At 44.2% G+C, this 26,093-nt stretch overlaps 1 protein-coding gene across 1 annotated transcript in view; it reads left to right on the top strand.

Moving 5' to 3' along the window:
- COL20A1 (collagen type XX alpha 1 chain) overlaps positions 1–25,342 on the top strand; it is a 50,499-nt gene extending 25,157 nt beyond the window's left edge. The window contains exons 21-39 of the mRNA XM_075721352.1: positions 1,195–1,233; positions 3,190–3,328; positions 5,485–5,627; positions 6,020–6,129; positions 6,900–7,058; positions 9,058–9,135; positions 9,783–9,869; positions 12,061–12,114; positions 13,088–13,183; positions 13,656–13,709; positions 14,063–14,116; positions 14,457–14,510; positions 16,000–16,071; positions 16,733–16,768; positions 17,998–18,064; positions 18,645–18,833; positions 20,457–20,534; positions 21,344–21,499; positions 25,305–25,342. Of these exons, the coding sequence (XP_075577467.1) occupies positions 1,195–1,233; positions 3,190–3,328; positions 5,485–5,627; positions 6,020–6,129; positions 6,900–7,058; positions 9,058–9,135; positions 9,783–9,869; positions 12,061–12,114; positions 13,088–13,183; positions 13,656–13,709; positions 14,063–14,116; positions 14,457–14,510; positions 16,000–16,071; positions 16,733–16,768; positions 17,998–18,064; positions 18,645–18,833; positions 20,457–20,534; positions 21,344–21,499; positions 25,305–25,342 (1,703 nt within the window). The remainder of the gene's footprint in view (positions 1–1,194; positions 1,234–3,189; positions 3,329–5,484; positions 5,628–6,019; positions 6,130–6,899; positions 7,059–9,057; positions 9,136–9,782; positions 9,870–12,060; positions 12,115–13,087; positions 13,184–13,655; positions 13,710–14,062; positions 14,117–14,456; positions 14,511–15,999; positions 16,072–16,732; positions 16,769–17,997; positions 18,065–18,644; positions 18,834–20,456; positions 20,535–21,343; positions 21,500–25,304) is intronic.
- Positions 25,343–26,093: the final 751 nt, after the last annotated feature.

Genomic DNA, 26,093 nt, shown 5'->3' with positions numbered 1-26,093 from the left:
GGAGGTCGTGGCAACTTGTCTTTGTGGCCTAACACCTGGCTTCAGCAGTCCCATGACCATCAAAGTCATAGGTTTGGGTGCCCTTCTCTGATGTACATCTTGATCATGAAGAATGGCATTGAGACTCCTATAGATTTAGGAATATCAGGTGCCTTGGAGAGTGTTAGTCACCCCCTTTCCATTTTTTACACATTTTACAAAAGTTAGGTATGGGGAATTGGAAGCCCTGCTTTTCTGATGAGGTATGAAATGGCATTGATGCAAGAATAGCAATAGCAAGGCTATAATGAAAGCTCAATATAATGATCTGCTAGATTCTATTATACTGATAACCTAGAAAACCATTTATGAAATAGCCCATCCTGTCAAGTGTCCTTGACTTTCAGGGACATTTCTCATTTTGCGTCAAGCATTCCCTTTGTCCCAGCTCCATCTGGCATCCATGGCCTGGGATTTATATGGCAGCAGATAATTGAAAATAGCATTCGTGCACTGTTTTCTAAAACACTCCCTTACCTAAGCCTTTTAAATGGAGAGTGCTCATAACCATGGTGCCTCAAGTTCCAGCTTCACATCCCAGTATTTTCCCCTCTGGTTTTGTTTTCTGTCCTATGGCATCTTAGAGGATTCATCAAGGGAATTTCTGAAAGGCACTTTTTCCCTAAAGAGTTCAAAAGCCAAACTCTCAGGTTGAGATAAATATTTTTGCTGCGTGTATTTTGAGTTTCAGGTACAAAATTTGGAACTGCAGATATCTTTCTTTATTTTACAATGCCATTAAGGCACATGTTGCAGTAAAAGCACTGTTTCAAAAAAAAATTAGTGTTCTGATGTCTGTTTTTAAAGAGGAACTTGCAGAACATGATGCTCTGTTGTATTTCATACTGTAAGGAGTCAGATGAGTTAGTCAAAAGAAAGCGATCATCAAGATGCTTGATGATGAAAGACATTATTTTTATTTTTGTAATGGGCAAGCCAAGGAACAACCTTTATGTTTGCATAAACATAAATTCTCTCTCTCTCTCCATATATATAAACAAGGTTAAAGACCAGGCTCTGAATTAAGCTGTAGAATATTCTCAGTTTTGCTGTGTTTTTCCACTGCTCTGCCTAGAGGAACTGTGTTCATTTTGCTTCTGTAATCCCCTACTGTCTTTTTTCCCCCCTAATATTTTTTCCCTTTTATTTTCACAGCCTGTCCCACCATCAGCTCTACTGAAGGCTCCGTACGAGGTACAGTAGCATATCAAGCCCCAGTGGTGCTGGGCTGTGAATGTGACACCACCACCTGGTCTTCTCTTGTGAGAGATATGCAAGAGCTGAGCAGTGGGGAAATGGTTTCCCCATCCTGAGGGAAAGGGGAGAAGTCTGGGAACTGAAATAGGAAAATATTCTTTATCAGGTAGAAGAATATTCTGCACTAACTGAATTGGTAAGCCCCTGCTGTTCCACCAGCTCATGCTCTTGGCTGTTAGTGGTTAATGCTGGGATTTTCACTGTCCTTAAGGAAGCTAGGCTTCAAACGGCTGTTGAATTTCAAGAGGATTTCAATTCCTAACTCATATAGGCTCCTTAAGAAAAACACTCAGTCTGTCACTGAGATCACTTTTGTGTCCTCTAGAGGAGGTGTGGATACCCAAAAGCTCTCTGCAGTCAGGCTGTACGGACTTTGCTACGGTAGGAGGTTCCCATTTCTCCTGTCTATGCCGTAACCCCTGTTCATGCTGTTGGGGTTGCTGTATGTATTTGTTACTTAGAAAGCAATTAGTTCTGCTTATAAAGTGATATCACCTCCTTCCCAGAGAGCTTTGTGGCATGGGCGAGACTGAGAAACTGGCTTCAGTTCTCAGCTCCGCTGTTACTCCATGGCTGAATCACTTCATCTCTGCCCCGCTCCCACCCCTGACCCTCGCAGCTCACAGGGGTGTGCATCCCCGCCTGGGAGGCTCTCGGCACTGTTGCCCTGTCTATGAATGCAGAAGCCAAAGCAAACAAATCAAAAAGTCACAACAAATGTTGACCTTTCCTTCTCCTCCTTGACAAAGGTGGCAGGAGTAGCCCATTTCCTTAGCAGCTCACTGAAACTGTTACATGGCAGATTCACGATATGATAATAATATGATTACCTTACAATATCTTTATAATTGTGATTCAAGCCTTATTTTCAACCTTTACACTACAATATTTCCTGCACGTTTTAAAGGAAGTTGCAGTGCCAGAAGCTCCATATCAGAGATAAATGGCTCTCAAGTAGGTAATTTCTTCTGGCAAACTCCCTAGTACTGTTGCAAAATGAAAACCAAAAAGCACCCTGGACCAACCCCCAGGTGAAATAAAAACTCAAGTCAAGAAACTGCGGAAGATTGCAAATGGTGAAGGGGTGAGGGAATCCAGCCTGAAAGCGCTGTGTTGTAATGAAGTTGTAGCTTTTCCATTTGCTAAAGAACAAGTTATCTCCTTCATCCCAGCCTGCTGCAAACTCAGATAAACTAAAAAAAGAATCTAAATTGCAAGATCTTGTCTTATTGAACAGAAAACTGAAATGAGAAAATGACTTGGAGCTTTAATGATGAGCTGGGAGGGTGAGATGAAGCTGCACAAGCCATGGAGGCAATGTCAGAGGTGTCAGGGGAGAATCTCTGTAGACTGCATAAGGCAGTTCACCCCTGGGTGTCTCATGAAAATAGAGAGAAAGGGAAATGCTCGTATTTTAAAGTTCTTTCCTTATTTTTCTGACTCTTACATATAAGGCATTTCAGGGCAGAAATAATTCTGTCTCCCTACTGGCAATTACTGGACTGATTCCATGTCTTTTGAAGATAATATTTTTGCATCTAGTTGAAAAGGACAAATTGTTGGAGTAACTTCTTTCTCATTTGTTTTTCATTCTGGAGTTTTGAAACCACAATTGTGAAAGCATCCATCTTTAGTCTACTCTTCTCCGAGAGGAGAAGATTACAGCAAATGTGTGCAGAGGGTACAGACACAAACCATTTTCCTTGGCTGCCACTTGTGGAGTACACTCCAGGTTTCTAGTGAGTTTGCGCAGCCTTGCTGGTGTCCGTGTTGCTATCGTGTTTTCTCCTGTTGCCTTCTCCACACTAGCTAGAGGCTGCCCGCTCTGCAGTCACGCTTCTTTTGCACTCTTTTCTAACCATTTATTTTTCTGTTTTTCTTCGTCTGTTGCAGGGTTTGATATGATGGAAGCTTTTGGCTTAGTAGAGAAGGAATACGCCTCCATTAAAGGCGTATCTATGGAGCCATTCGTATTCAGCGGTTCCCGTACCTTCACCCTGTTCAAAGACACTCAGCTCACCCAGAGGACCAGGTGGGAGCGGAGCTGTGACCGGTGTCGTCCTTGTTGTCGGTCTCATGCAAACACATTAGTTGTGCTCACAGCAAAGGGAGATCACTGATTTGTGGATGAATGATGTGGCCCCGCTGGTGACTTCAAAATGAAATGATAAAGATGATGAGCTAAATCAAACCATAGGTAGACTGAAAAGAATGACAGAGTATTTTTCCTTAATATATTAAGAAATTCATCTCTGACTTTCTTCAAGATGAGTATGGAATATGTCACACAGAAGTTAAGGGGACACCATAGGGGCAATAATTATATTTTTTGTGCAGCCAAACATTTTCACAGTGAGGTTTTTCCTTTTTACAAAATCACTTATTCCAGCGGTGTTAGTTGCTGTGATGGACATAAAGATCATGTCATGTATGGAGACTGCACGGTTCTTTAGGCATTCTGTCCACAACCATGTACACTTTGGTGATGGCAGTTTGAGGTCACATTTTCATCTTCATTCCCTTCTGCTAGTACCTCTAGTTTGGAGACAGATCTTTGCTTTAGAAAATATTTGTCTCATAGCTGCTCTCTGCAGCTTAGTCCTTATTGATGAGAGGGAGTAACTACTGACTCTGGGTTGTGAGTTGACCCTGTTTCATTGCATACAAGGCTTCTCTGCAGGGTCCCAGGGGGGCCAGGCAGCTCCCTTGACCTCAGTCATTTTTTACGACTATAAATCAGGAATTATCTGACTCCTGACATTCAGTGCAATTTCATTTAAAGCCTAATTACTGAGGCACTGGCTCAGTTTAATCTTAGTTAAAGCAGCAAAGCTTCTTGGAGTAGACAGAGTGGGGGAGATTCAGAGAACTCTTTGGTTTAAATACTCAGAAAGTTATGGGCGAATCCTTTTGTTCAGCTGGTACATATGCCTTTCAAGGACATCGCTCCTTCGCAAACAGAGAGAGAAATAAGAACCTAACATTACTTATGAATCAGTCCCGAAAAGATGCTTGATGAGTTGTGTATATGCCCATGCAAATGTGTCCTGTTTCAGATTACAGATGCATTTCAGGCATAACCAATTTGACCTTCCTCATTGCCTTGTGTTCTCTCACTGCTGCTCCTGCCCAGTGTGCTCTGACGGGCTTGGCAGCGGCTGCAGAGGGAGCTGGTTGTGCCAGCTGCTGATGGGCACTGCTGCGTGGTCATGGGTTCCAGCTCTGAGCCCAAATTTTGCAGCTGGGACGTGGGGATCCAGAGGGGCATTTCTGTGGGCTCTATGCTTATCCCTGAAGAACACTTACACTGATTTCTGCCAAGGCTTAAAGATTGCTACATGATGACCATTCCTCCTTCTTGAGGAGGAGACCTGGGAGAGTGTTCTGGAGCCTGGCAGGGATGTTTTGTAAGCTACTGCTAGGTTCTATTTTGAAAAGCATTAAGGCTATGTCTTGGCATTCATAGAATCATAGAATAGTTTGGGTTGGAAGGGACCATTAAAGGTCATCTAGCCCAACCCCCTGCAGTGACAGGGACATCTTTAAAGATCAGGGTGCTCAGAGCCCCGTCCAACCTGACCTTGAATGTTTCCAGGGATGGGGCATCTATCACCTCTCTGGGCAACCTGTTCCAGTGCTTGACCACCCTCATTGTAAAAAATTTCTTCTTTATATCTAGTCTGAATCTACCCTCTTTTAGTTTAAAACCATCACCCCTTGTCCTGCTAAAAAGCTTGTCCCTATCTTTCTTATAAGCCCCCTTTAAGTACTGAAAGGCTGCAATAAGGTCTCCCCGGAACCTTCTCTTCTCCAGGCTGAACAACCCCAGTTCTCTCAGCCTTTCTTCAAAGGAGAGGTGCTCCAGCCCTCTGGGCAATCCCTGAGGCAGCTCTGGCATTGGTGGACTGACACCAGCTGCTCCACCTGCGTGTCCCCCACGGCACGAGGGGAAGACCCTTGAGGGCTCATCACTCAGCACAGGCTTCCACAGCCTGAGAGGGATGCACAAAATATAGGGACAAGGCTTTCTCCTGGCATATCATGTTCAGCTCCCGGGGATGAAGCTTTTCCAACCCACCCTGCCCAAGTAATGCGATGGGTGAGCCCTGTCTGTAGGGTGTTGCCTGCTGACTCTCACTGCTTTCTCTCAGCAAGCCACTGATGCTTGCTCGCCTTGTCTTGTTCCAGCGACGTCCACCTCTTCTCAATCCCCCCCGAGCACACCATCAGCATCCTCCTGCGCCTCCTGCCCGAGACCGCCAAGGAGCCCTTTGCTGTGTGGCAAGTAACAGATGAGGATTTCCAGCCTCTCCTTGGCGTTAACCTTGACCGTAAGGTTTCTTGTTGAATACGTTAAATTCAGGTATTTGCATACATTTCTGCGAGCAGCAGAACTCATTTTGGTATTCACTTGGAAAGTTTTAAAGTTTTAATGTTTTTCTTATACAGCAGCAGTTTTTGGGAAGCTTTGTTGTTGCTGCCAACATTGCGTTTTAAATACTGCCTAGTGCAATTAAAAGACATATTTTGATTTTTATTCTACTTGTAACATATTCTTTATTTTTATGTATTATTTTTATTTTGCATTGTTTAGAAGTATTCGGTTATAATGTATGAAGTCTTTCACCATGTTTAAGCCTATTTATTTACTGTTGTTCAGTATGTGGGTGAAATCAATTTCTCTTTTAATTCTAAGCTGTTCTTTGCCCTATTTTCCCTGTAGCCAGTAAGAAATCCTTGACCTATTTCAATCATGACTACAAGGCCGATTTACAGGAAGTCTCCTTTGACCAGCAGGAAGTGAAGAAGATATTCTATGGGAGCTTTCATAAGGTCCTTATCATGAGAGGGAGAAATGTGGCTCACAATCTCACCCCAGTCTGAGAGTATTATGCCATCAATGTGTATTGTTCAAAGTGAGGAGTGATTATACAAATGCTTTGCATCTGGATTGCTAGGGAGCTGGCAAACCTGTTTGATATGCTGAAGTTTATGATTGTAAAGGATTAAGGTTCATCCCATGTTCAAAACATGATTTCCACACATTGATTACTTTCCTTTCCCCCAAGAAACTCCAAAGCTGAGGGGTTTTTAGATCTTAATAGTCAGGAAAAATTGAAAAAATAAAACTTTTTTTTTTAATTTGGGATTTTGGTGACCATTTAGTGCTGGAAGGAAGGAGAAAAAATTCTAGCCTTGTGAGAAAGCCACCTTGTCACTCATAACAGGGGTTTTTTTTGGCCATCTATATCCTCAGAGCAAAGGTATTCCACCCAAATGAGAAACGAGCACTTTCTATCAGTATCTGTAGGTAGTTTCATTATTCAGCTAGTTCTGAAAACTGAATTATTTAATACTACAACTTCAGAAAGACTTCTCCCAAGGAGAGGTGAGGGGAACATCAGGGAAAAAAGTAGTGTTGCCCAGCAGACACAGCATATACTGCAACTTATTCCTGAGCCCCCTTGATCCATTTTGTCATTAAAAGCACACCACTAGTAACTGCAGCAGTCTGGGAATTGGGCAGAAGGCATTACTGTCTTTAAAAGACTCCTCCATCTCATCGCGGAGCTCCAACCCGCCTCTTTCCACCTGCTGCCCAGGTGCATGTGGCCGTGAGCCACTTCAAGATCAAACTCTATCTGGACTGTAAGAAAATAGCAGAGAAACCTATCAACACCGTTGGCAGCATCTCCACGGCTGGCTTCATCATGCTGGGAAAAGTGACACGGACCAGGGGACCCAGGAGCGGGTCTGCGTCGGTGAGTCGCCAGTGGCGCGTGCTGCTGGGGAGTGGGGAGGCTTAAATTTGGAGCTGGCTGGGGTGGGCAGATGGAGAGGAGTGCCATCTCGCATCATTCTTGCTCTGAATGCCTCCAAATGCTGCTGTGATGCATGACAGTGTCCCGATCCCGCTGATCTCTGTGATTTTAATGAGCTTTCCTAGCGCGGTGTTTCTCCCCCTCGCCTCCTACCTCTGTTTGAGGTCTGTGATCAGAGGCAGCGGCGTGAGCGTGTCCTGGAGGTGCTCTCAGCTGGCTGCATTGTCTGGGGACCAGGGAAGCACAGATCCTGCACTAAGACACTGAAGCAGACAGGAGGGTTTGGGAATTGCTTCTGCAAGGGAAGGTCGTGCACATCAGCCCCCACTGAGTGATATCAGGAAATGCCGGTGACTGAAGGCTACAGGGCTGGATTTGCCTCAGTCCCTAGTGTGTTTGGGCTTGCCTATCTGCATGTGAATGATAGGAAAATAATCTTTGGTATAGAGGCTCTTTCTCAGCTGCTACTTGAAAAAAAAACAACCCAAACACTTGGTGCCAGCCTGCAGGTACTTCCTTACTGCATCGCACGGTGCTGCAGATGAAAGAATAAGGGAAAGTGTGGGTTCGGTGTCATGCCCTGTGACAGCCCAGTGCACGGTCCTAAGGGCAAAAACACCCGTGGATGCCATTGTCTGGCAGTCTGTTGCCAGACATATTCCACAAAACAGGAACGTTAAATATGTGCAGAATAAGGGGCAAGTTCATCACTCACAATGTGGGACTGTAGAAAATCATTCATGACTTACGTGGAGCTTTCACTCCTTGGCTCTGCTTTTAGTTCTAGGAGTCCAGGGGAAAACAGTGCATCAGTTGATTTACAACTTCCCTTGCCTCAAAGCAGTGCAGTAAAACCAGTTTGTCCCATATGCCTCCCCAGCTGCAAAGAGAGAAGCAGGGGTCTGGGATATACCAGGGAAAAAGTGGATGCTGGAATTGCCTGTAAGGTGTGGGGTCAGCTGTGTAACAAACCAGGGGACAGTGGTATTCAAGCAGTGTTTACTTATTTCCTAAATAAATTCTGTGGCAATTTGATCACAACCCTGTGGCCAACGAAGCAGGAATCTGTGCTTTTCTTGTCTCTCCCAAATTCTCCCTGTTAGCAGCTTAGCTAGACGGATGCAGCTAAGTAATGAACAGCTTTGTGCTGTCCTTACTCCCAGTGCCTTTCAAGCCCAGCAAAGCTTCACGTCTTCCATGGCTCTGCTGCCCTTGAGAAGACAGAGTATCTCATTACTGGTTATCATGGAACCTTATTTAATAATCTTCAAATGCTGCTTGATCTACGGGCCTCACCTAGATCTGTATGCTGCATGTCACACTCCTTGGGCTGTACATCTTGCTCGTTGTTAAATGCATGGAGTGGAAAAAAAAGAAAAAAAATGGTGTCAAGGAAAGAAAAAAAATTTCTGCCTAGTTATTTTGGTTTGCCTTTGTGCGGTGTGTGCTCCTTTGTTAATCAGAACGGGAAGATGTGGCAGTTGTGAGGGATGTGGTGAGAGACAGGTTGGGGGTTCTTGGGAGGGGATCACATCTGTCCTGGGAAATGCTGCTGCCACATTTACTCTTATCTCCATGCCCCTAAGTGGGGGCAAAGCAAAATTTGCTTTCATATTTTGGTCATGCTAAAGCCCAATTACTTGAGAACCTGCCCGTTGTTGCAGGACTGTGAGTAAATTGGACACTTGGCTTTTGCTGGTGTGAAGCTGCTTGTTGATTTGCTTAGCCAGACACAGAGACCTGAGGGCTTGCAAAACGCTCAGTGGCCAGGGGTGCTTTTAATGCTGTGGCTTTTTTGAGCACAGTTATAGTTGGGACCATATGGAGGAGTCCTGTCAAATCATCCCTGAAGATTATTTTTAACCCTTGAACGTCATGAGATTTGGTGATGGACCGTGTGCCAATGCTACTTTCTTGTCAAACTCTCTTTTTTCCACAGTTCCAGCTGCAGTCTTTGCAGATCACATGCAGCAGCGTAGGGGCAGAGGAAGACAGATGCTGTGATCTCCCTGCACTGGTAAGACAAGAGGAACCGCTCTGCTAATTGACATGAAGCTGGGGATGATGGAACAAGTCCATGGCACTGAAGTGATGCCACAAATGACTGTGATAGACTCAAGAGGGAAACCTCCCCCCCCCCCCCCCCCCCCCCCCCGCGCCCTTGGAAATAACATCTGTGTGGTTTCTGGTGAAGTGAACAAAAGTATGTTTGCTTCAAAAGGAAAGAAAAACTCCAAATCCTGGTGCAGTGTATATCCCTCCTGTCATGAACTCATCTGTGACAGCAGCCCTGACAGTCCTATGGCTTTGCTGCCTCCTCAGCCCTGGGTCACAACATCCCCCTGCTCTTTCTTTCAAGTTTTCTTCTCAATACAGAAAGTTGCTTTGTGGGGTGTACAAATATTTAGCAAGGAGAAAAACATCTTCCAGTATGTGTTATGCAAATCTCAGGCAGGGCTGGTTCATATTTTTTTGCCTAAACTTGTTATCTGACAGAAAAATAGAGCACTGAGTTGTTCACAAAAATCTCAGTGGAGTAGAGAAAATTTCTGCTTTTCTCCAGCTGGATTTTGAAACACTGCAAATGTTACACTGCAAATCCATCCCCCGCTTGCTACGCAGCTGCTCCATGGGTCATGCCACTTTGGCTTGCTTTCGTTTCAGAGGGACGAGGAGACCTGCCCTACCTTAGCTCCTGCCTGCTCTTGTACTTCTGGCCACCCAGGCTTGCCAGGACCTCCAGGCCCCCCTGTAAGTTCATCTTTTCATGTGCTCCTTGAAAGCAGTATATTGCATGCACTGGTGTTGCTTCATGTTGTTTGGGCATGCCAGGCATGAGGATAACGCTCCTGGGGCTCCACGAGGTTTTAGAATCATAGAATCATTTAGGCTGGAAAAGACTTTTAAGATCATTGAGCCCAACCATTAACCTAACGCTACCAAGTCCACCACTAAGTCATGTCCCTAAGCGCCACATCCACACATCTTTTAAATGCCTCCAGGGATGGGGACTCCACCACTTCCCTGGGCAGCCTGTTCCAGTGCTTGACAACCCTTTTGGTGAAGAAATTTTTGCTAATATCCAATCTAAACCTCCCCTGGCACAACTTGAGGCCATTTCCTCTCATCCTATCTCAGGCAGCTTTGATGCCCTCCTTGTGCCAAGGCAAGGCTGAGAGGCGTCCTTCAGGTTTCAGATGCTGGTGAAATGGGGAGACGGGGAGCTGGCAGTGCAACAGCTGCAGCTGGGAACAGGCTGAGCAGCTCCTGGTGCCACGTTAATCCTCTTAGGAGAGGAGGACGGGTCACCCTTGGCGCCTGCAGAGATTTCATGGATCAGAGGCTCTGAAACTCTTTGTAAAAGAAAAAAAAACCCACCACAAACCCTTCCTATTTGTTTTTTTTGTGTTAAGTGGGAGACTTATAAGTGTCTGTGTGGTTGGGCAGTGTAAGGAGAAAGGGGAGACTGCAATTCTGTCTGTCCCCAGAGCTCGCTCTCTTTACAGTGAATGTGACCTGCAAGAAAGCCCTGAAGGAAATGGGGGGAAGTGATAAGAGTCATTAAGTACTTAACATGCTCAGGGATAAAGGGCAAATGCAGTATTTTGCAGCTATCCATTATGGACACAGGAGAGTCACCATGGGCTTAAATTGCAGGAGGAAATATTCCACTAGGAAGCAGCTGTCAAAGAGTTTACCTTTGGGAAGTTTGGGGAAAAACATTTTATTTGCACAAGGCAGCTGAAACGTGACAACCTGTCCAGAACACTCCAGTTCAACCACTCCAGGTGCTTTTCTGTTGAAAAATAACCATTAAAAAAAACCATTGGCCTCCTTGCTCAGGTGAAAAGGTTTTGGATCACCCCTTGCATTACTGTGGTTTAACTGTGAATTCAGTTCCACACTTTGCAAAGAACAGCGCCTAGTTGCAGACTAATTATGTGCTTATTCTGGTGGAAGTTTAATTACACAGCACACTCCACTATCACAGTTAGCTTCAATATCCTAAGTGCATAATTACCAGCTTACATTGCCCTGTGGTTTTAAACATCTCCACAGTACAACTCTTTAAAGACCAAGACTCTTCTAAGCATTAGAGAAAATACAGTTTTGACACATAACCTTATCCTGACACCACTAAACCCATGGTAATTTGCTGCAGTTACAAGAGCACTCGTTGCTATTTTTAAAACTCCAGTTAGCAAGACTGTGTCCCACCTTGTATTTATCACTGTCCTTAATGACTGTTTTTGACCAGGTCCAGCTGACTTCTGAAATGAGGTGCTGGGAGCTTCTGAAAGCACCTTTCCCAAAGCTCGCTGCCTGTACTTCTTAATACAAATCCATTGGGGGTTTTTTTGAGGAATAGAAACTTTCAGATTAAGATGTCAAAAATTCACATGATATTGGTTCCTGTCAGAAGATTGGTTTCTGCTGTCTGTCCAGCAGTTATGCAGAGCTAAGACAGGTCTCCCCAGAGCTGGTTGCTGTCCCTGCTCTTGGCATGTGTCTGTTCTCTTGGGATGATATTATAAAAACCAACATGGTCCCAAAGGGTTGTAAATGTGAGCACCTCTTTTTCTTCTCAAGTGTGTTCCCATGTTCATATGTGACGCCTTCTCCATCCGTTGTCTCAGCATGGATTTGCTGGGGGAGTTGGAGGGAGGAGGTAGAACAGGTTGGAAGTTGACCTCTCCTTGCTGGTGGTGAGTGCAGCAAACCCACCACCTCTCACGGAGGGGCTGTGCTGCCCTCTCCCCTTTTCTACATTTGCTGGATGACTTGATGCATTTTCTTCTTGTCTCCATTTGCTGCAAGCTCTTTGGGACAGAAAACATTTTTCACTGTACACAGAAGTGCACCAACTTCTGTCCCCTAGGCCCCTGGTTACACTGCAATAGGTTATGATATTCATAACAGCAGCTTTGTGTCCTACCGGCAGGGCAGTCCTGGGAGAAGAGGACCTCAAGGGGAGCAGGGGGAGCCAGGACCCAAGGTGAGTCCTGATACTCAGCACTACCTCTGGCTTTGTTTGCTTTAGGCTGTGTCGGAGGCATGATGCAGGAGTACGGACTCCTCAGTGCAGCTGGGTGTGTTCATTCCTGGTCTGAGCTGGACTCCTTAGGCTGCGGACTGTCTCACTGCACCAAGCAAAGCCCAAACAGACCCTTAAGGACTGACGCACTGAGGAGGATGCGATCACTTATTATTAATTAAATGCTTAGTTGGGCTTTGGAAATTGAGATGATGAGCCTGATTGCGCTGAATTAATGCAATGTATGTGGTCAGCAATGTTCTCTGAAAGCTGCCTTGCTGGAAAATGGTCAGTCTTTGTGCTGCGCTTGTTCTGGCTGCCAAGCCTCCAAACCAGACAGATTGGTACTGCTCTGGGGCAGAGCAGCGTGAGGAGTGAAGCAGAGCAAGAGCCACGCAAAGCCTTCAGGAGCAGCCCTGAGGTGAGCGTAAGGAACCGCTGGGTCTGAATCCCCAAACCCTGGGGACTGGGGCGAGCCCTGGTGTTCACTGCTCCACTGATCAGCACAGGGCAGAGCCAGACCAGCCTGTTGGTCCCCTTCTTTGGGATAACATCTGGGAAAGCAGCATGGTTACAGGGGAAGGATTTTGGGGAAGGAATAACAATGAATGCAGATCTCAGCCAAGGGTTGAGGAACATTTCCTTTTGCTCTCTAGCCACCTTGAATAACAGGAACGACCTGCTGCTTGGGAAGGTGAATCATACTTTGCAAAGCACCATCTGCAGCTTTGCTGTCTTCTGTAAAAGATGCACCAAAACCTTGGACCTAAAAAGCAAAGGCAGCTGAGGTTATTAGAGATCCCCTCACTGTCCTGACTTCATCTTGAATCCTGTAGACAGTCATGCTGACCCAGGTCATGCAGTGCAGCCCATGTGGAAAGCAGGCATTAATTGCTTTCTTTTGTTATGTTTGATTTCATGTCTTCGGCTTTAGGGTGAACCAGGCCCACCTGGACAAGTAGGGCCAGAGGGTCCTAGTGGCCAGCGAGGCTCTCCAGGTTCCCAAGGAATCACGGTTCAGGGTCCTGTGGTATGTGATCCCTTCCACTGCCTTTTTATCACTTGCTCTTTGCAGTTAGAACACGGGTGTCTCAATAAAGCCCCCAAAACATGATCTATGTATTTAAGTCATCATTACTAACAGCTGGACAGCTGCACTAGACAGATTATGATCTTTTTTTTTTCATGCTGATGAGGCCCTGCACTTAGTCATTCTGGCAAAAGACTGCTTTTGTCCAGACTCTCCCTAATGTGCCTTTAATAAAAACAGCCCAGTGGAGTATTCAGGCATTTTTCTTTGCAATGATCATCACTGCTTGGCAAGGAGTAGAAGCGGAGGCTGCTACGTGCATGTCTGGGATGCAGAATCCCCATACAGCGGTGGCTGTAAAGCACCACAGAAAGCAGGAGCAACCTGGGATGTGGATATGGAGCAGCAGGACACTGTTTGCCTTAAAGGATGCTGCAGTGTGCCTAACTATGTGCTTCTGTTTTAATCCAAGGGACCGCCAGGAATTAAAGGAGAGAAAGGAGACACTGGAAGTCCTGGCATGCAGGTAATGGTAGACACCATTCCTTCTAACTGTCTCCACGATTTGCTCATTTTTCCCAGTAACTACTTCAAGCAAGACTGAAAAGCCATAGAGCTGTTACTGTTGTTTGCTTGGAAACTGTCTTTCATTTTGGAGTGTCATCACTTTCCCAAGGGGAAACTGAGTCAGTTGGTGCAAGAAAGGTAGACCTATCTGGAAGCTAGACAGAATGGAATTAAAGGTGGGATAATAGTGATTGCTCTGTTAAATGAATAACTTTGTTTCTTCTTCCATCTTTTTCTTATGTCCCCTGTTACAAGATGAATTAGGGCAATGATAATCAGATGCCAACTTTACCCAGCAATTCTGATTTACAGGGCATTCCTGGTGTGCAGGGAGCTCCAGGCAGGGATGGTCTTCAAGGTGCAAAGGTAAAATACCTCACCTCTGAGTTTTCATGCATGGGTGCCTAAAATTCTGCTGTGAGCCTACCAGCAGAGACCTGAAACAGCCAGCTCCTCCTAATGCACTCAGTGCATAAGTGAATGGTCTTTTCACAAAGCCAGAGGGATTGGGGAAAAAAAAAAATGGGGTCATCTCAGGTTTGGCCAAATTTGACCAGGTGCCACCCTTGTCTGCTTGGCAGATGCATTTTTTTTAATCCATTCCTAGCAAGCTCCTGTTAAAAGCAGTACATGGAAAAACCACCTTACTCCTTACTAGGTCTCTTTGAATCCTCTCATTAATAAATGACTGGATTTGGCTTTGCAGGGGGTGAGGGGACTAGAAGGCACAGCTGGGCCTCCAGGACCTCCTGGACCAAGGGTGAGTCCCCACTATGATATATTGAAATCTCTTCCTCAGCAGGGGCTTGTGGTTTCTGCTGCCTGGCTGTCACCCAGAGGTGTCAGGGCAAAACCCCTTCTTGAGGTACCACAGGGAATACCTGGCCCGTTGTGCAGATGTCCACTTTCCCTGCCACTGTCAGTATAAGAAAAACCTTGGCTGCTTCTGACAAGTTCTGGGGAAACTTTGATCCAGCGAGAAGATGCTTGTTTTGCTATTTTTGCTTTCCTGGTGCTACTGTTTTTCAAATGTTAGTTGAGTTTGAGGTATATGGGCTTGTTAGACAGAAGTTAGCAGGAGATGGAGGAAGCAGGCAGGTGTGAAAGGTTTCGCCCCACACCATTTCCCATATCTGCTGCTAGGGCCATATGTAGATAGGTGTATTTGCACTCTGTTGTGCCCAGGATAGCCGAACCTTAAGATCTGTTCATTTACACCCATCTGCTAATTTGAAGGCACCACAGCCCTTCCAAGTTCTGTGAAACAGATATGCTTCACTTTACGTGGGAAACTGAACCAAATTTGGGTTTAGATGATGGGTCGTGGACCTGATAATTACTGATTCTCACTGATGAATTATAAGGAATTTGGCAGTCCTGAATAGTGCAAGTTGCAGGTTGCTCATTGCTGTCTTTGCATTAGACCCCACAGTGGTTGTGGTGAAGTCAAGTATTTATGGGAGGTAAGGTTGAATTCAGCTCATAACTTTGACTTGTTCATCCTGGGAAGATGTGGAGCTGGCAGGGTTGAACCTCTGCTTTCTAAGTACAAGGAAAGCACTGTAGCCTTCAGAGCAGGCTCTGAAAGCTGTTCTCGTGCTGCCTTGAAGACTGCTTTCATTTTCACTGATCAGAAGAGTTGCTAATCTCTATTGAGCTTAAACGTAATAGCTGGAAAATTATAAAAGAAAGTATATCTACTGGTTGGTTTTGGCGTATTTTTTGTCTTCCCTTTATGGCTCCATAGGGCACAGAAACTTCACAAAGAGGAGATGACCAAAGGCAGCAATTCCCATTCTCTAAGCTGTTGTTACTGTTGTAAAGTATTAGAGGCAAACACAAGTCTTAAAGGAAAAAGAAAACAGCAGCGTGGTATTAGGAGGCTGAAGAAAAGGGTTATGCTCTAGGCTACGTCTAACTGAATATATAATGAAAGATCAAAAGCCTGTAGGGTAAAAAACACTTTGCAGTTTGTTGGCAAAACTCAGCTTTGCTGGCTTGACCATAATTGAGACAGTAATAGGAAATGATGTGAACATGACTCATATACGATATACACTTACCATTGGGCTCATGGCTGGGTGAGGTACTGACATAAACCTTAAGGCTACAATGCCCTTGCTAGAGTCCTCTAAACTCAAACTGCTGGTGCCCCTGGAGCTGTAGGGAGATGTCAGCCTTGAACAGAAAAAGAAGAAAGTTAGGAAGTAACTGGACTTTTATTTGTGTCTTGTAATTGATGTCTGCAGGGTTTCCAAGGAGTGGCAGGCTCCCGAGGCAGCAGTGGAGAGAAGGGACCTCCAGGTGATGTTGGGCCAACAGTAAGTTTCTGCTTTTGGGTCTCACAGAAGACCAAGACATGAAATAATTGAGTGGAAACAAGCTGTTCCCACAGCAGCTCTCCCTCAGAGTCTAAAGAACAGTTTTAATTCACACTCATCCTTCTTAAGGAGATGTCTGGATATGCAAAGCTCAGGCTACTTAACTGTTGATAAAGCATTTAACAAATCCCACCTCCCTTTGCTCTTTGTAGATTCACAAGCTACACAAAATCCAACATCCAAACAAATTTCTGGTGTAAGATTCTAGAATAAAGCAAGAAAGTCAGTCCTGAGCTGGAGTAGCCAGTGCTGGGTTTGTAGGGGCAACCACTGGTCTAGATATCACAGTTATTTCTTCTCGGATGTTAAAAATGACCTGCTATGTTGGGAAATCTTTTCTAAGATTGTATCTGAGGAACTTCTGGATGTCTGTTGATGGTGCTTTATGCCACTTCTCCAGCTGCTGCTTTATTATTCTTTTACTTAAAAAAGAAATAAAAATATTCTTATGAGCTTGCAACTCTTCTAGTCACTGTCAAGGAAATGACAAGAATGTAGGAAACAAACTGTGCTCCATGTCCCACATCCCCATTGATTTCTTTTGTTTTCTTCTGCTCTTCCTTTCCCTAGATTTTTATTTTTTTCTTTTCTTTCCTTGCAGGGGCTGCCAGGTCCAAAAGGAGAAAGAGGCGAGAAAGTGAGTTTTTTTTGTGGTGCAGGGCAGCAACACTGCCACTGCATCCTACACTCAGAAGAGTGGATGTGGTAACGAGCTTTGCGAGCTGTGCTTGCACATACAAACATACAAAAGTGTTGAATAACTTCATGGACCTGTAGACTGTTGCCTTTGCATTCACCTGCACTGCCTATGCTGGTGGGATATAAATAATCCTGCAGCAGTCAGGAGCTCCCTGGTTTCAACTGTAGTAATGAAGAAGAAATGTCAACTGAAAATCCATTCTTTGCTGAGAAGTTAAAAACAAACCCACTTGACTTGACTGAGTTGCTCTTTTTTAATGTACTGCATAAGAGGGGATTCATTTGTAATAATCCGCTGGCATGCCCCAGCACAAAGCATTTGATGTCAGGAGATCTATGCTGCCTTTGAAGGTTTATTTTATTGTGAGAGGAAGTTTTTTCTCATCCTGACTTTTGGTTAAAAAGCAACCCTGTGTCTGTCTAGGAGTCTGAGTCTCATTGCCAAGATTGATTTATGTGAATTAGGCTTCAGTTAATGCTTCAGTATTAAAAATTTTAACACCATTCTCCTTCCATTCCCACTAGCTTTTTCTTTTCTATACTTTTTTTTTTCTTTTTTCTCTTTTTCCCCAGCAGAACTTTCCTTTTTCCCTCCCTTGGTTGTTGTGCCAAGCTTTTGTTTAAGTCTGGATAATCTGCACAGTGATCCTGCCAGAGATGTGTATTTTATAAATGCATTTTTAGCACTTTTCCCTACTGCACTAAAACTTTCTAAAGAATCCCTCAGATATGGTTTATTCAGAATACAGTAAGAATCAATATTCATAAAAGATTTAGACAAAGATAAGACATTGTAATATCTGATCATATTAAATGTTTTACATATCACAGAACATTGAGTTACAGCCTTAGCATCTTTTTTGATAAAATTTGAGGGTGAAATTTACTCTCCCTTTTTTGGTAGCTTTGGTAATTACTGAGATTCAGTATGGGCTTTTTGATGTGCAGGAGAAAAGCACTTATTGATGTTTCCCAGTTTCAATTTTACAGCCTCAGAGCTTTGTGATAAATAAATAAATCTGCATTTCACGGTAATTAATATCTCTGAGATGCAAGCTGTCAAAAAGAAGGGACAGAAAGCTATCATGCATTATGGTATTGATCCTTTTAAAGAGATATTAACACTGCTTTTTTTTTTTTTAATTAAAAAAACCTGTTTCACTTTAGGGGGAACCACAGTCCTTGGCCACAATTTACCAGCTTGTTAGCCAGGCTTGTGAGCGGATGATTCAGAGTGAGTATAACCAGCCCAGCTCCCAAGCGTGTTTGTGCCTCTCCAGCAGTGGTGAACAAAACCAGAGGGAGACAGCATGAAGCTGTGGTGACCCAGGGAGCTTCTCCGACCTGTGCCGTACTGAGCACCACGCACAGCAAGCGTCCTGTCACAGGCTCTCAGTCTTGCATTGGTTTTATTGGGTGGCATTAGCACAGAGACCTGTGAAATATTTCTTCGGAAAACCCTTTGGCACTTTGCAAAGGCTCCTTTATTTTTCAAATGGAAAAGCTTGAAACTAATTTGAAAGAAATCATTATTTTGGTGATTTGTGCTGATTCCTCTTGAGACAAGGCATTTTTGGTAAAGATCCTGTGCTGTGATGCATGAAGAGAAGCAGAGGTTTGCCAAAGGTCAGGCAGCAAAGTCATGACTCAGCTGCCCATTTTCCTCTTAGCTTCTGGCTTTCTCAGTTTGGACTGACAGCCTTTTAGCACTAGCTGATAGTTTTCAGTACCTTCTTAGACAACATCCTCTGGTTTTGTCTCTTTTCTGAATTTCTCAGCCAAGGAAACATTCATTTTCTGTCTTCCCTTCTTAGCTCATGTGTTGAAATTTGACTCATTCATTCATGAACATGCAAGAAAGCCAGTTCCTGTTTGGGAAGAAAGGTTAAAACCAGGAGAACCAGGACCACCAGGTCCTCCAGGTCCCCCTGGGAGCAACGGAGAAAGAGGAGAAAATGGCATCCCTGGACAGCCAGGCAAAGATGGGTATCCTGGAGAAAGAGGTATGAACAGAAGCGTTCGTAAGCATTTGACTATATCTTTAATACTTTAGCTAAACATTTTAGTGCCTCAAGCAGTATTTTAAAGATAACCCTGATATTATCTCATCTGATTACTATTTTCCTGTTGGACTTCTCTCTTCTAGGAAGAGTAACCCAAGTTAGATAGCTCAAAGAGTAGGGAGAAGACAGATGCAGCTCACTTTTATGCAAGCTCTGCTTTGAGAGGAAGGCCAGTTTGTAGGTTTTGAAGGATGGACAGTTTGATTTTAGTGGGCAGGAGGCTCTTCGTACAGAAAGGCAAAAGAAACAGCCATTTGGATGAACATGTGGTGGTGGAATGGATCACCTCTGGGCAGAAATGACAAGTCTTGCAAAACATTGAAGGAGGGCGTGAGGCAACTGAAGTAATACTGAAAGTGGAAGTAGGTTTCTGCAGCAGTAGTTCCAACAACAAAAGCCTCACACATGACTAAAGAAATAGATTAATGTAATCTTGGAGAGTGGCATATTGCACATGAATCAGTGAATGGTGGGAATATATTTTGCTTGGTTTTGCAGACAATGTTTGTCAGTAGCTCAAGTAATTGTCTGTCAAAATAAAATGAAAAATGTTGGTTTCAGCAGTGTCCCAACACCTCGAAGTAACTAGAGACTTTCTATTTAATTCCTTGCTCTGGCACTGTTCAGTCTTAGCTTGTATCTGCAGAGCTTATCAAAAAGCCACTTAAGAGAGAAGGGAAGTAATAACCTGCAGATGTTTCCAGCCTGTTGAGCACAGAGATGGGAGAAGACAGATCTCACTGAAAAACAATCTTAAGGACATGGCTGATAATAGTATTTTCATTTTAAAAATATGAAAAATGGTATTTTGTCAAAATGCACCTGTTTTGCTGAGATGTACTGGTTTCACAACCAATTTAATGTGAAAACAGCAAGCCTGACTTACCAGCACCTGGTCGAAGAGACGGTTCAGCTTTGTGATTTGTCCAATCCATGTGAAGAGCATGGGAGTGGACCCCACACTCAGGCCAGTGCACTAATGCCAGCGCTATGAATTTCTCTGTGAAAAATCTCCATTTTCATAGAATCATAGAATCATTTAGGTTGGAAAAGACCTTTAAGATCATCAAGTCCAACCATTAACCTAACACTACTAAGTCCACCACTAAACCAATTAAGGGTAGAGTAATAATTAATTTCATGTTTCCTGCCTTGGTGGCTGGATTATTTTTTAATGAAAGTAGAACTAGGAATCATTAGGGTTGGAAAGGACCCCTAAGATCACCAGTCCAACCATCAACCCAACACCCCCATGCCCACTAAACCATGTCCCAACGTGCCACGTCTACACATTTTTTTAACACCTCCAGGGATGGGGACTCTACCATTTTCACACACATCAGGCTGTAAATCAGTGCTGGTTGGAGCCCTGTTGGTCATGGGTAATTGGTGACTCTGGAAAAGAGAGTAGGTGCCCAGGCAGAATTAAAGGAAATTGATATTTCTCTGTGTTGCAAAGGGCTGTGACTCCACTTCCACATCTAAGAAGATGCCTGGTGGGGCATTAATTCAGGGTGAAATTCAAAATGCAGTGAGTGACACTTATCTCTTACTTGTGATTAGGTGCCCCAGGGCCCAAAGGAGAAAAAGGGATGCCTGGAGCCAGTGAGGAAGGGATCCAAGGACCCAGAGGCAGAACAGGTAAAGTGAATACAACCTCTTTGTACTGACCCAGTGGGGCCATCCAGAGCTCACCAGCTGCCAGATTCAAAGCACCATTCATTCAGCCTTAGGACCACTGTGGTGGGGCAGACTGACCTTCCCACCGCAGCACTCTTGGGCAGCGTCCTGGATGGTTCCTCTCTGCTAAGATGCAAGAGACTGCTCCAGGCAGTCCCTCTGGTACCCATTCCCAGGTAATGATGCATTTTAAGGACCTGAGACACACGCAGGGAATTCTAGTTTTGCTGCCTTTTTGCATGCAAGACCAGATGCTCAGGGGATGGAAACTCTGAAAATTCAGCTCGTGAAACACAAGGGGTTTTGGGTAATCTGTTAGGATTTGGTGTACTCCTCCATCCGGATCCCTGTTACTTGGAATCAGTGGGGGGTTTGCCACTGACGTAAAAAACCAGGCACTATCAAGAGAGCGTGGTCAAACATATTATTCAGTATTTAAATTTTTATAGTTGAGATGTAAAGACACAAAAAACAATGACTCTGGGATGGATCCTGGGGTTAAGGTGCTTTCCTGTATTGACACATAGGTGGACTTTGGATTCTCATAACCAGGCTCCATTTTTAGCCAAGCTGGGTACCCTTAAGGTGCTCTCTAGTTACTGGGATTCAGAAGAGGTTTTCCAACTGGCAGGTCCATTTTTTCCACCAAAATAAGGAAACACTAGTCAGAAAATTAACCACCATGTAGGATGGAGAAAATATAAAAGAGGTATTACACTGAAGCAGCTGAATTAGGTGTGCTACAGCTTCCAGTGCTTCTCCTTCTTCAGGCCCACCAGGAGAAGTTGTGCTGGGGAAACCAGGTCCGAAGGGTTACCCTGGAAATGCTGGTCCTCAAGGTTTTCCCGGTGTCAGAGGGCAGCCTGGGCAGTCTGGATATCCAGGGGGCTGTGAGATCTCTGGATGTTATGGGCCAGGTGGAAGAGGTAAGTCCTGACTATCTCAGTGCAAAAGTTATGATTTTAGAACTGGTCTCTCTGGTTACTTCTCTTAAGCTAGGCAGAGACCTCTGTTAACCCTTCAGGCACTGTCAGTCCTGCAAGAGCCTCCTTTGCAAAGCAATCAGGATGATTCACGTGCAATTCATATGGAAAAAAGCCGGTTCAATTGACTGCTGCTCAGCCATCCTTCATAGACTAGCACATAACTGCAGCAGTGGCCGAGCAGGTGGAGTGATCATGGGGGTATCTTCAGGTCTTAATGTCCCTGGCAATATTTCTATGGTGCATAGAGAGGGAACAATATCTCAGTTCCTACACAGACATTTCGTGGAGGCTCAATTGTACAAAATCCTTGGAAATGAAGAAAATCACGGGCACCGAACAAAAGATTTACAAGGGAAAAGAATTAATTCTGCACCATTCCTTCTCAGTACTTGACACTGATTTATTCATTTGCTCAGTGGCCTCATCTCCTTTCCACACACAGATTTCATCCCCTGACGGCTGGTGCGGAGGCAGCTGAAGACATTGCTTTGCCCTGGAAATCTCCGGGTGAAAGCTCCATGCACTCCAAGAGAAGCAGCAACCTGAACACCAAATGTGGTGTTTGTGGGGTTTTTTTAATGTCCCATCATTTCTATATGGAGAAGTCAATCAAACACTAAAGCCACCAAACCAGCCTGTGTCCAGATGAGTCGTCCGTCTGGTTTTCAGCACTGGACAACTGCAGCGTTCAAACTCACATTGCATGTCCCACAGCAAGAGAAAGACACAGACAGAGGTGGAGGCTGACAGACTTGTAAGAAAAAGAAACAATGTAGTGAAATGCTCAGAAATAACAGATAACTTTTGCCCATTTGTCTGCTTGTGGTTTATTTTAGTCACTTGTTATTCTGAGTCCCCAGCACAGAGAAAAACAGCACCTCATACCCAAAAATTCAAATCCACTGGAGCAAAACTGCGTTTTCTGTTGGTTGACAAGGTAACAAAGTCTAGCACCATTTTGAGTGTTTCTGCTTTTGGCAAAACGCTGATGGCTTTCTTGCAGGGGTGTTATGTGCACAAGCACCGCAGACAGTGCGATAATCTTCCCGTGAGGTGACAGATCTCACCATTTAGCCTCGTCCTCTGGGGCTTGGCAACTGTCAAGCAAAGCCTTAGGTCAGACAGAGCACAGCCTTGCGCCAAGAGGAGCTGGAGATTAACCTGGCCTTTTCCACCTCTGCCTCCTGCAGCCTGAGTAGCTACCTTACATTTTATCAGGTAGAATATTGAATAGCTCTGAGCCCGATTTTTATGTATACGACATGGAGGTAATTGTCATGTTACGCCCCTCTCCTTGCGTGAGCCATAGTCTAATATGTACCCACAACAAACCACAGAGATACTGATAAAAATGTACCTCCTCCTTCGCAATCGCTACTTTAGGCTGTGCTCGATTACACTCCTTATAAACTGCCCCGGCTTCAGAAACAATTGTGTCTGAACTGTGATTTAAACCTGGAGCAACAAAACACTTAATTTTTTGCAAAAGCGGAGCGAAGCAAAAAGTATCAGCATGGATTTGCCCAAAGATGCTAAAAGGCAAAAACTGGAGCATCATGCGTGTTCCTTTGACTTAGTTTGGCTGTGCAGTCTCTGCGGCTACATGCAGACCGGTAGCTGGGTATTCATACGGCTATAGCCAACCTTTGAAAACTTAAGAGCAAATACATCCACATTTAGAAACTAGATTGTCACATAAATACCAAAGAGAAAGAGGTCTACCTTAAGAAAATTAAGTTGTTTAGACAAGGAATCTGAATATTATTTCATCTTGTCATTATGGAAAAATCTTAGAGTTAAAAATTTTTGCTAAAGGAACATTTGAACGTATCAGACTTGTATGGGAGTCATCCTACAACAAAAGTCACATAAAAATATGATTACTGCATCCTGTAAGTATTTAAACTAGTCCTTAGCTTAATATACATTCATTCTCTTCCAAGAATGAATGTTTCCAGTATGACATACATTCCCTTTGGAAAATGTAGGAAAATGCATAGAAATACCACTCTGACAGAAATAACGTTTTTGTTCACTTTGGAGCTTTCCAGAGTTGCCTTGACAGATAAAATAGAAATCTTTCTAGCTTAGGTGAAGTGTTGCCGCAGACAAATCTCCAGCCAGAAGGAAAATGGATTGGTCAGAGGAGCTGAAGTATACAGCACGTGGGGAAGACGGTGTTTGGAAGAGATGCGTTTGTTGGGATAGACAACCTGCATATGTGTTGCGGAGTTGTAGATATTTTGTTTATACAGGTCAAAGAACTTTTGATCTCTGTTTTCCCTATTCTCTGAAAAATGAAGGCATTCTGAAAATAAACCTACCAAACCTGCATTAAGTTGCATTCAGAATGGTTCTGCATTCAGCAGTGGATATAAAACCCAGTAGCTGAGATAACTGGCAGATGCAAAGCAGTGGGCAGGAAAGGCAAGGAGGTAAAAGGGGTACGCTGTACAGCAGAACCAAAATTGTTCCCTTGAAATGCTCACAGACTGGGGAAGGTAAGCAGTTCAATGTGGAATATTTGCATTTTGCTGGTAATTCTGCTTCCTGTCCAATTTAAATCAGTGCAGCCAAATTCCCAGTTCTGAACTTGCTGCTCTGCCTGTTCAAATCTTGTAACTGCAGGTGATTTGAGATGGAGCTCTCTTATTTTTCTTTATCAACTGTTTTTGAAAGTTACTAACATCATCTCACTGCCTGCCTTGGGATTTAATCTATTTGGTAGAATTTCAAGTGACATTTGCTTTTGTCTGATTATTTCAGATAAAACATGAAGGGTCAGACATTAACAAAATTGGGTCCCAGAAGGGCTATTGATTAGGAGCCAGGCAACCTACACAAACAACTTGTCCATTTGTGTTCTTAAACTTTGTCCCATGAGGGGTTTTATTTACTTGAAATCATGGATATTTAGTTCACCTAGTATCACAGAGCGTATGTGCAAGTGCTCTGTAACCCAATTCCTTGAAGCCAAGGAGCATTTCTGCTGAGAGATTTCAGGCGCTGCGAGCGTCCTAATCCAGCAGCGAACATTGCATGCTGTTAAACCGCAAAAAGAAAAGATTTCAGCGGTTGGAGAAACACAGCATCCCTAAAGGTGGAGGTGCAGGGAGGCTCAGGAGACCCTGCCCAGCCCAAACTGCAGTTCCCTCCTCTGTCAGTGAGTACAGAAACCAGGCATTTGTGAGTATTAATATCCCACGCTCTTTGCTGAACACAACCTGTTGTTTTCCCTCTTGCGCTGCTCTTTAGCACGCTGTGTACTTTTCTGGCCCCGTTTATCACTTTTAATGCAACCTGTAGTTAAGAACAGTGTCGTTCATTAGCAATGTGGTTTAAAAAATGCCCTTGCAGATCTTTCCTTAGGAAGGCCTTTGTTCTCAAAGCTTTAATTGCTACAAATAAAAGGTTGGATATTAGTTTTTCTGCATTTAAACCTGTTTTCTGGATAAACCTGAATTAACCTCTGTGCATAAATTTAACATGTCCTCGTGAAATCCCACAAGTTCCTACCATTTCTTCACCTTTGCAGACTAATGTCTGGTTACCGCCCCTTCTGTTCAGTACTTACTGAAATGCTTTGTCCCGATTTGCTCATTCTTATTACTGCCCTTAAGTAGTATGTGTCATAGAGACTTTCTTTTCCACACGGCGTGCTATGTGATATCATATCTTCAGTTTCTTTAAAACTTCTCTCCTCCAGTCCTTAAATTGCGATAAATTTGGATTTTTATCCCTGCAGCAGAGTTTGACCCACCTGGTGCAGCTGGATTCGGGTAGAGGCTGAGGACCTTTCAGAGACAGATTTTTTTTTACCACAAGCATCATTTTAAGGTGTTAAATTGGTCTCAGGAGTAAGATACAATAAGCACAGAGGACTAACCAGCAACACTGCTAACAAGCAGCTCTGAAAAGGCTTTCTTTGGGGCTCAACAGCTTGGTTTGACCAGATTTCAAGGGCTGGAAACAAAGAAGTTATCCTGGGTGGGGATGCAAGGTTTCATAAAAGGGCATCACTGCAGTGGGGGAGGGCCCACAGGGGCTATCAAGGCAGGTGGGGCTGTCATAGGGGGATTTTCCTTAGTACCGTAGATGAATCTTACATCTCACACGCGTGTCTTTCTGCCTGTCTGTATCTACACGAGTGGATGTCCTCGAGTCCAACTTCTTGATAAATGTCTAGAGACAAACTTATCCAAAAGGGAGGTGACACGAGCTATGTGGATTAGCTCACTGGAGAATCAGATAATATAGTAAAAAACAGTCCTGAAAATGCTGGGAAATGGGGATTGCCTAGGTCATCCTGCCAGCCAGCTGCAGGTAAAATACCCTGCGTGCCCTATGGCTGGGAAGATGACCCAGACAAAGTGAGCATTAGGGAACCAGAGGAAAGAGGATGTAGGGAAAAACGGAAAAATGGTGGTAACTGAGGTTATTACAGTCAGGTTTCTATGCTTTTGGACTTCTTCCATTCATGGCCAATGGAGCTGTACTGGTGGGAAAGCATGAAACACTATGGTGAGGATATCAT

This window comes from Pelecanus crispus, chromosome 14 (assembly GCF_030463565.1).
Source record: "Pelecanus crispus isolate bPelCri1 chromosome 14, bPelCri1.pri, whole genome shotgun sequence".
Taxonomy (NCBI): domain Eukaryota; kingdom Metazoa; phylum Chordata; class Aves; order Pelecaniformes; family Pelecanidae; genus Pelecanus; species Pelecanus crispus.
This window is presented reverse-complemented; position numbering and strand designations above follow the sequence as displayed.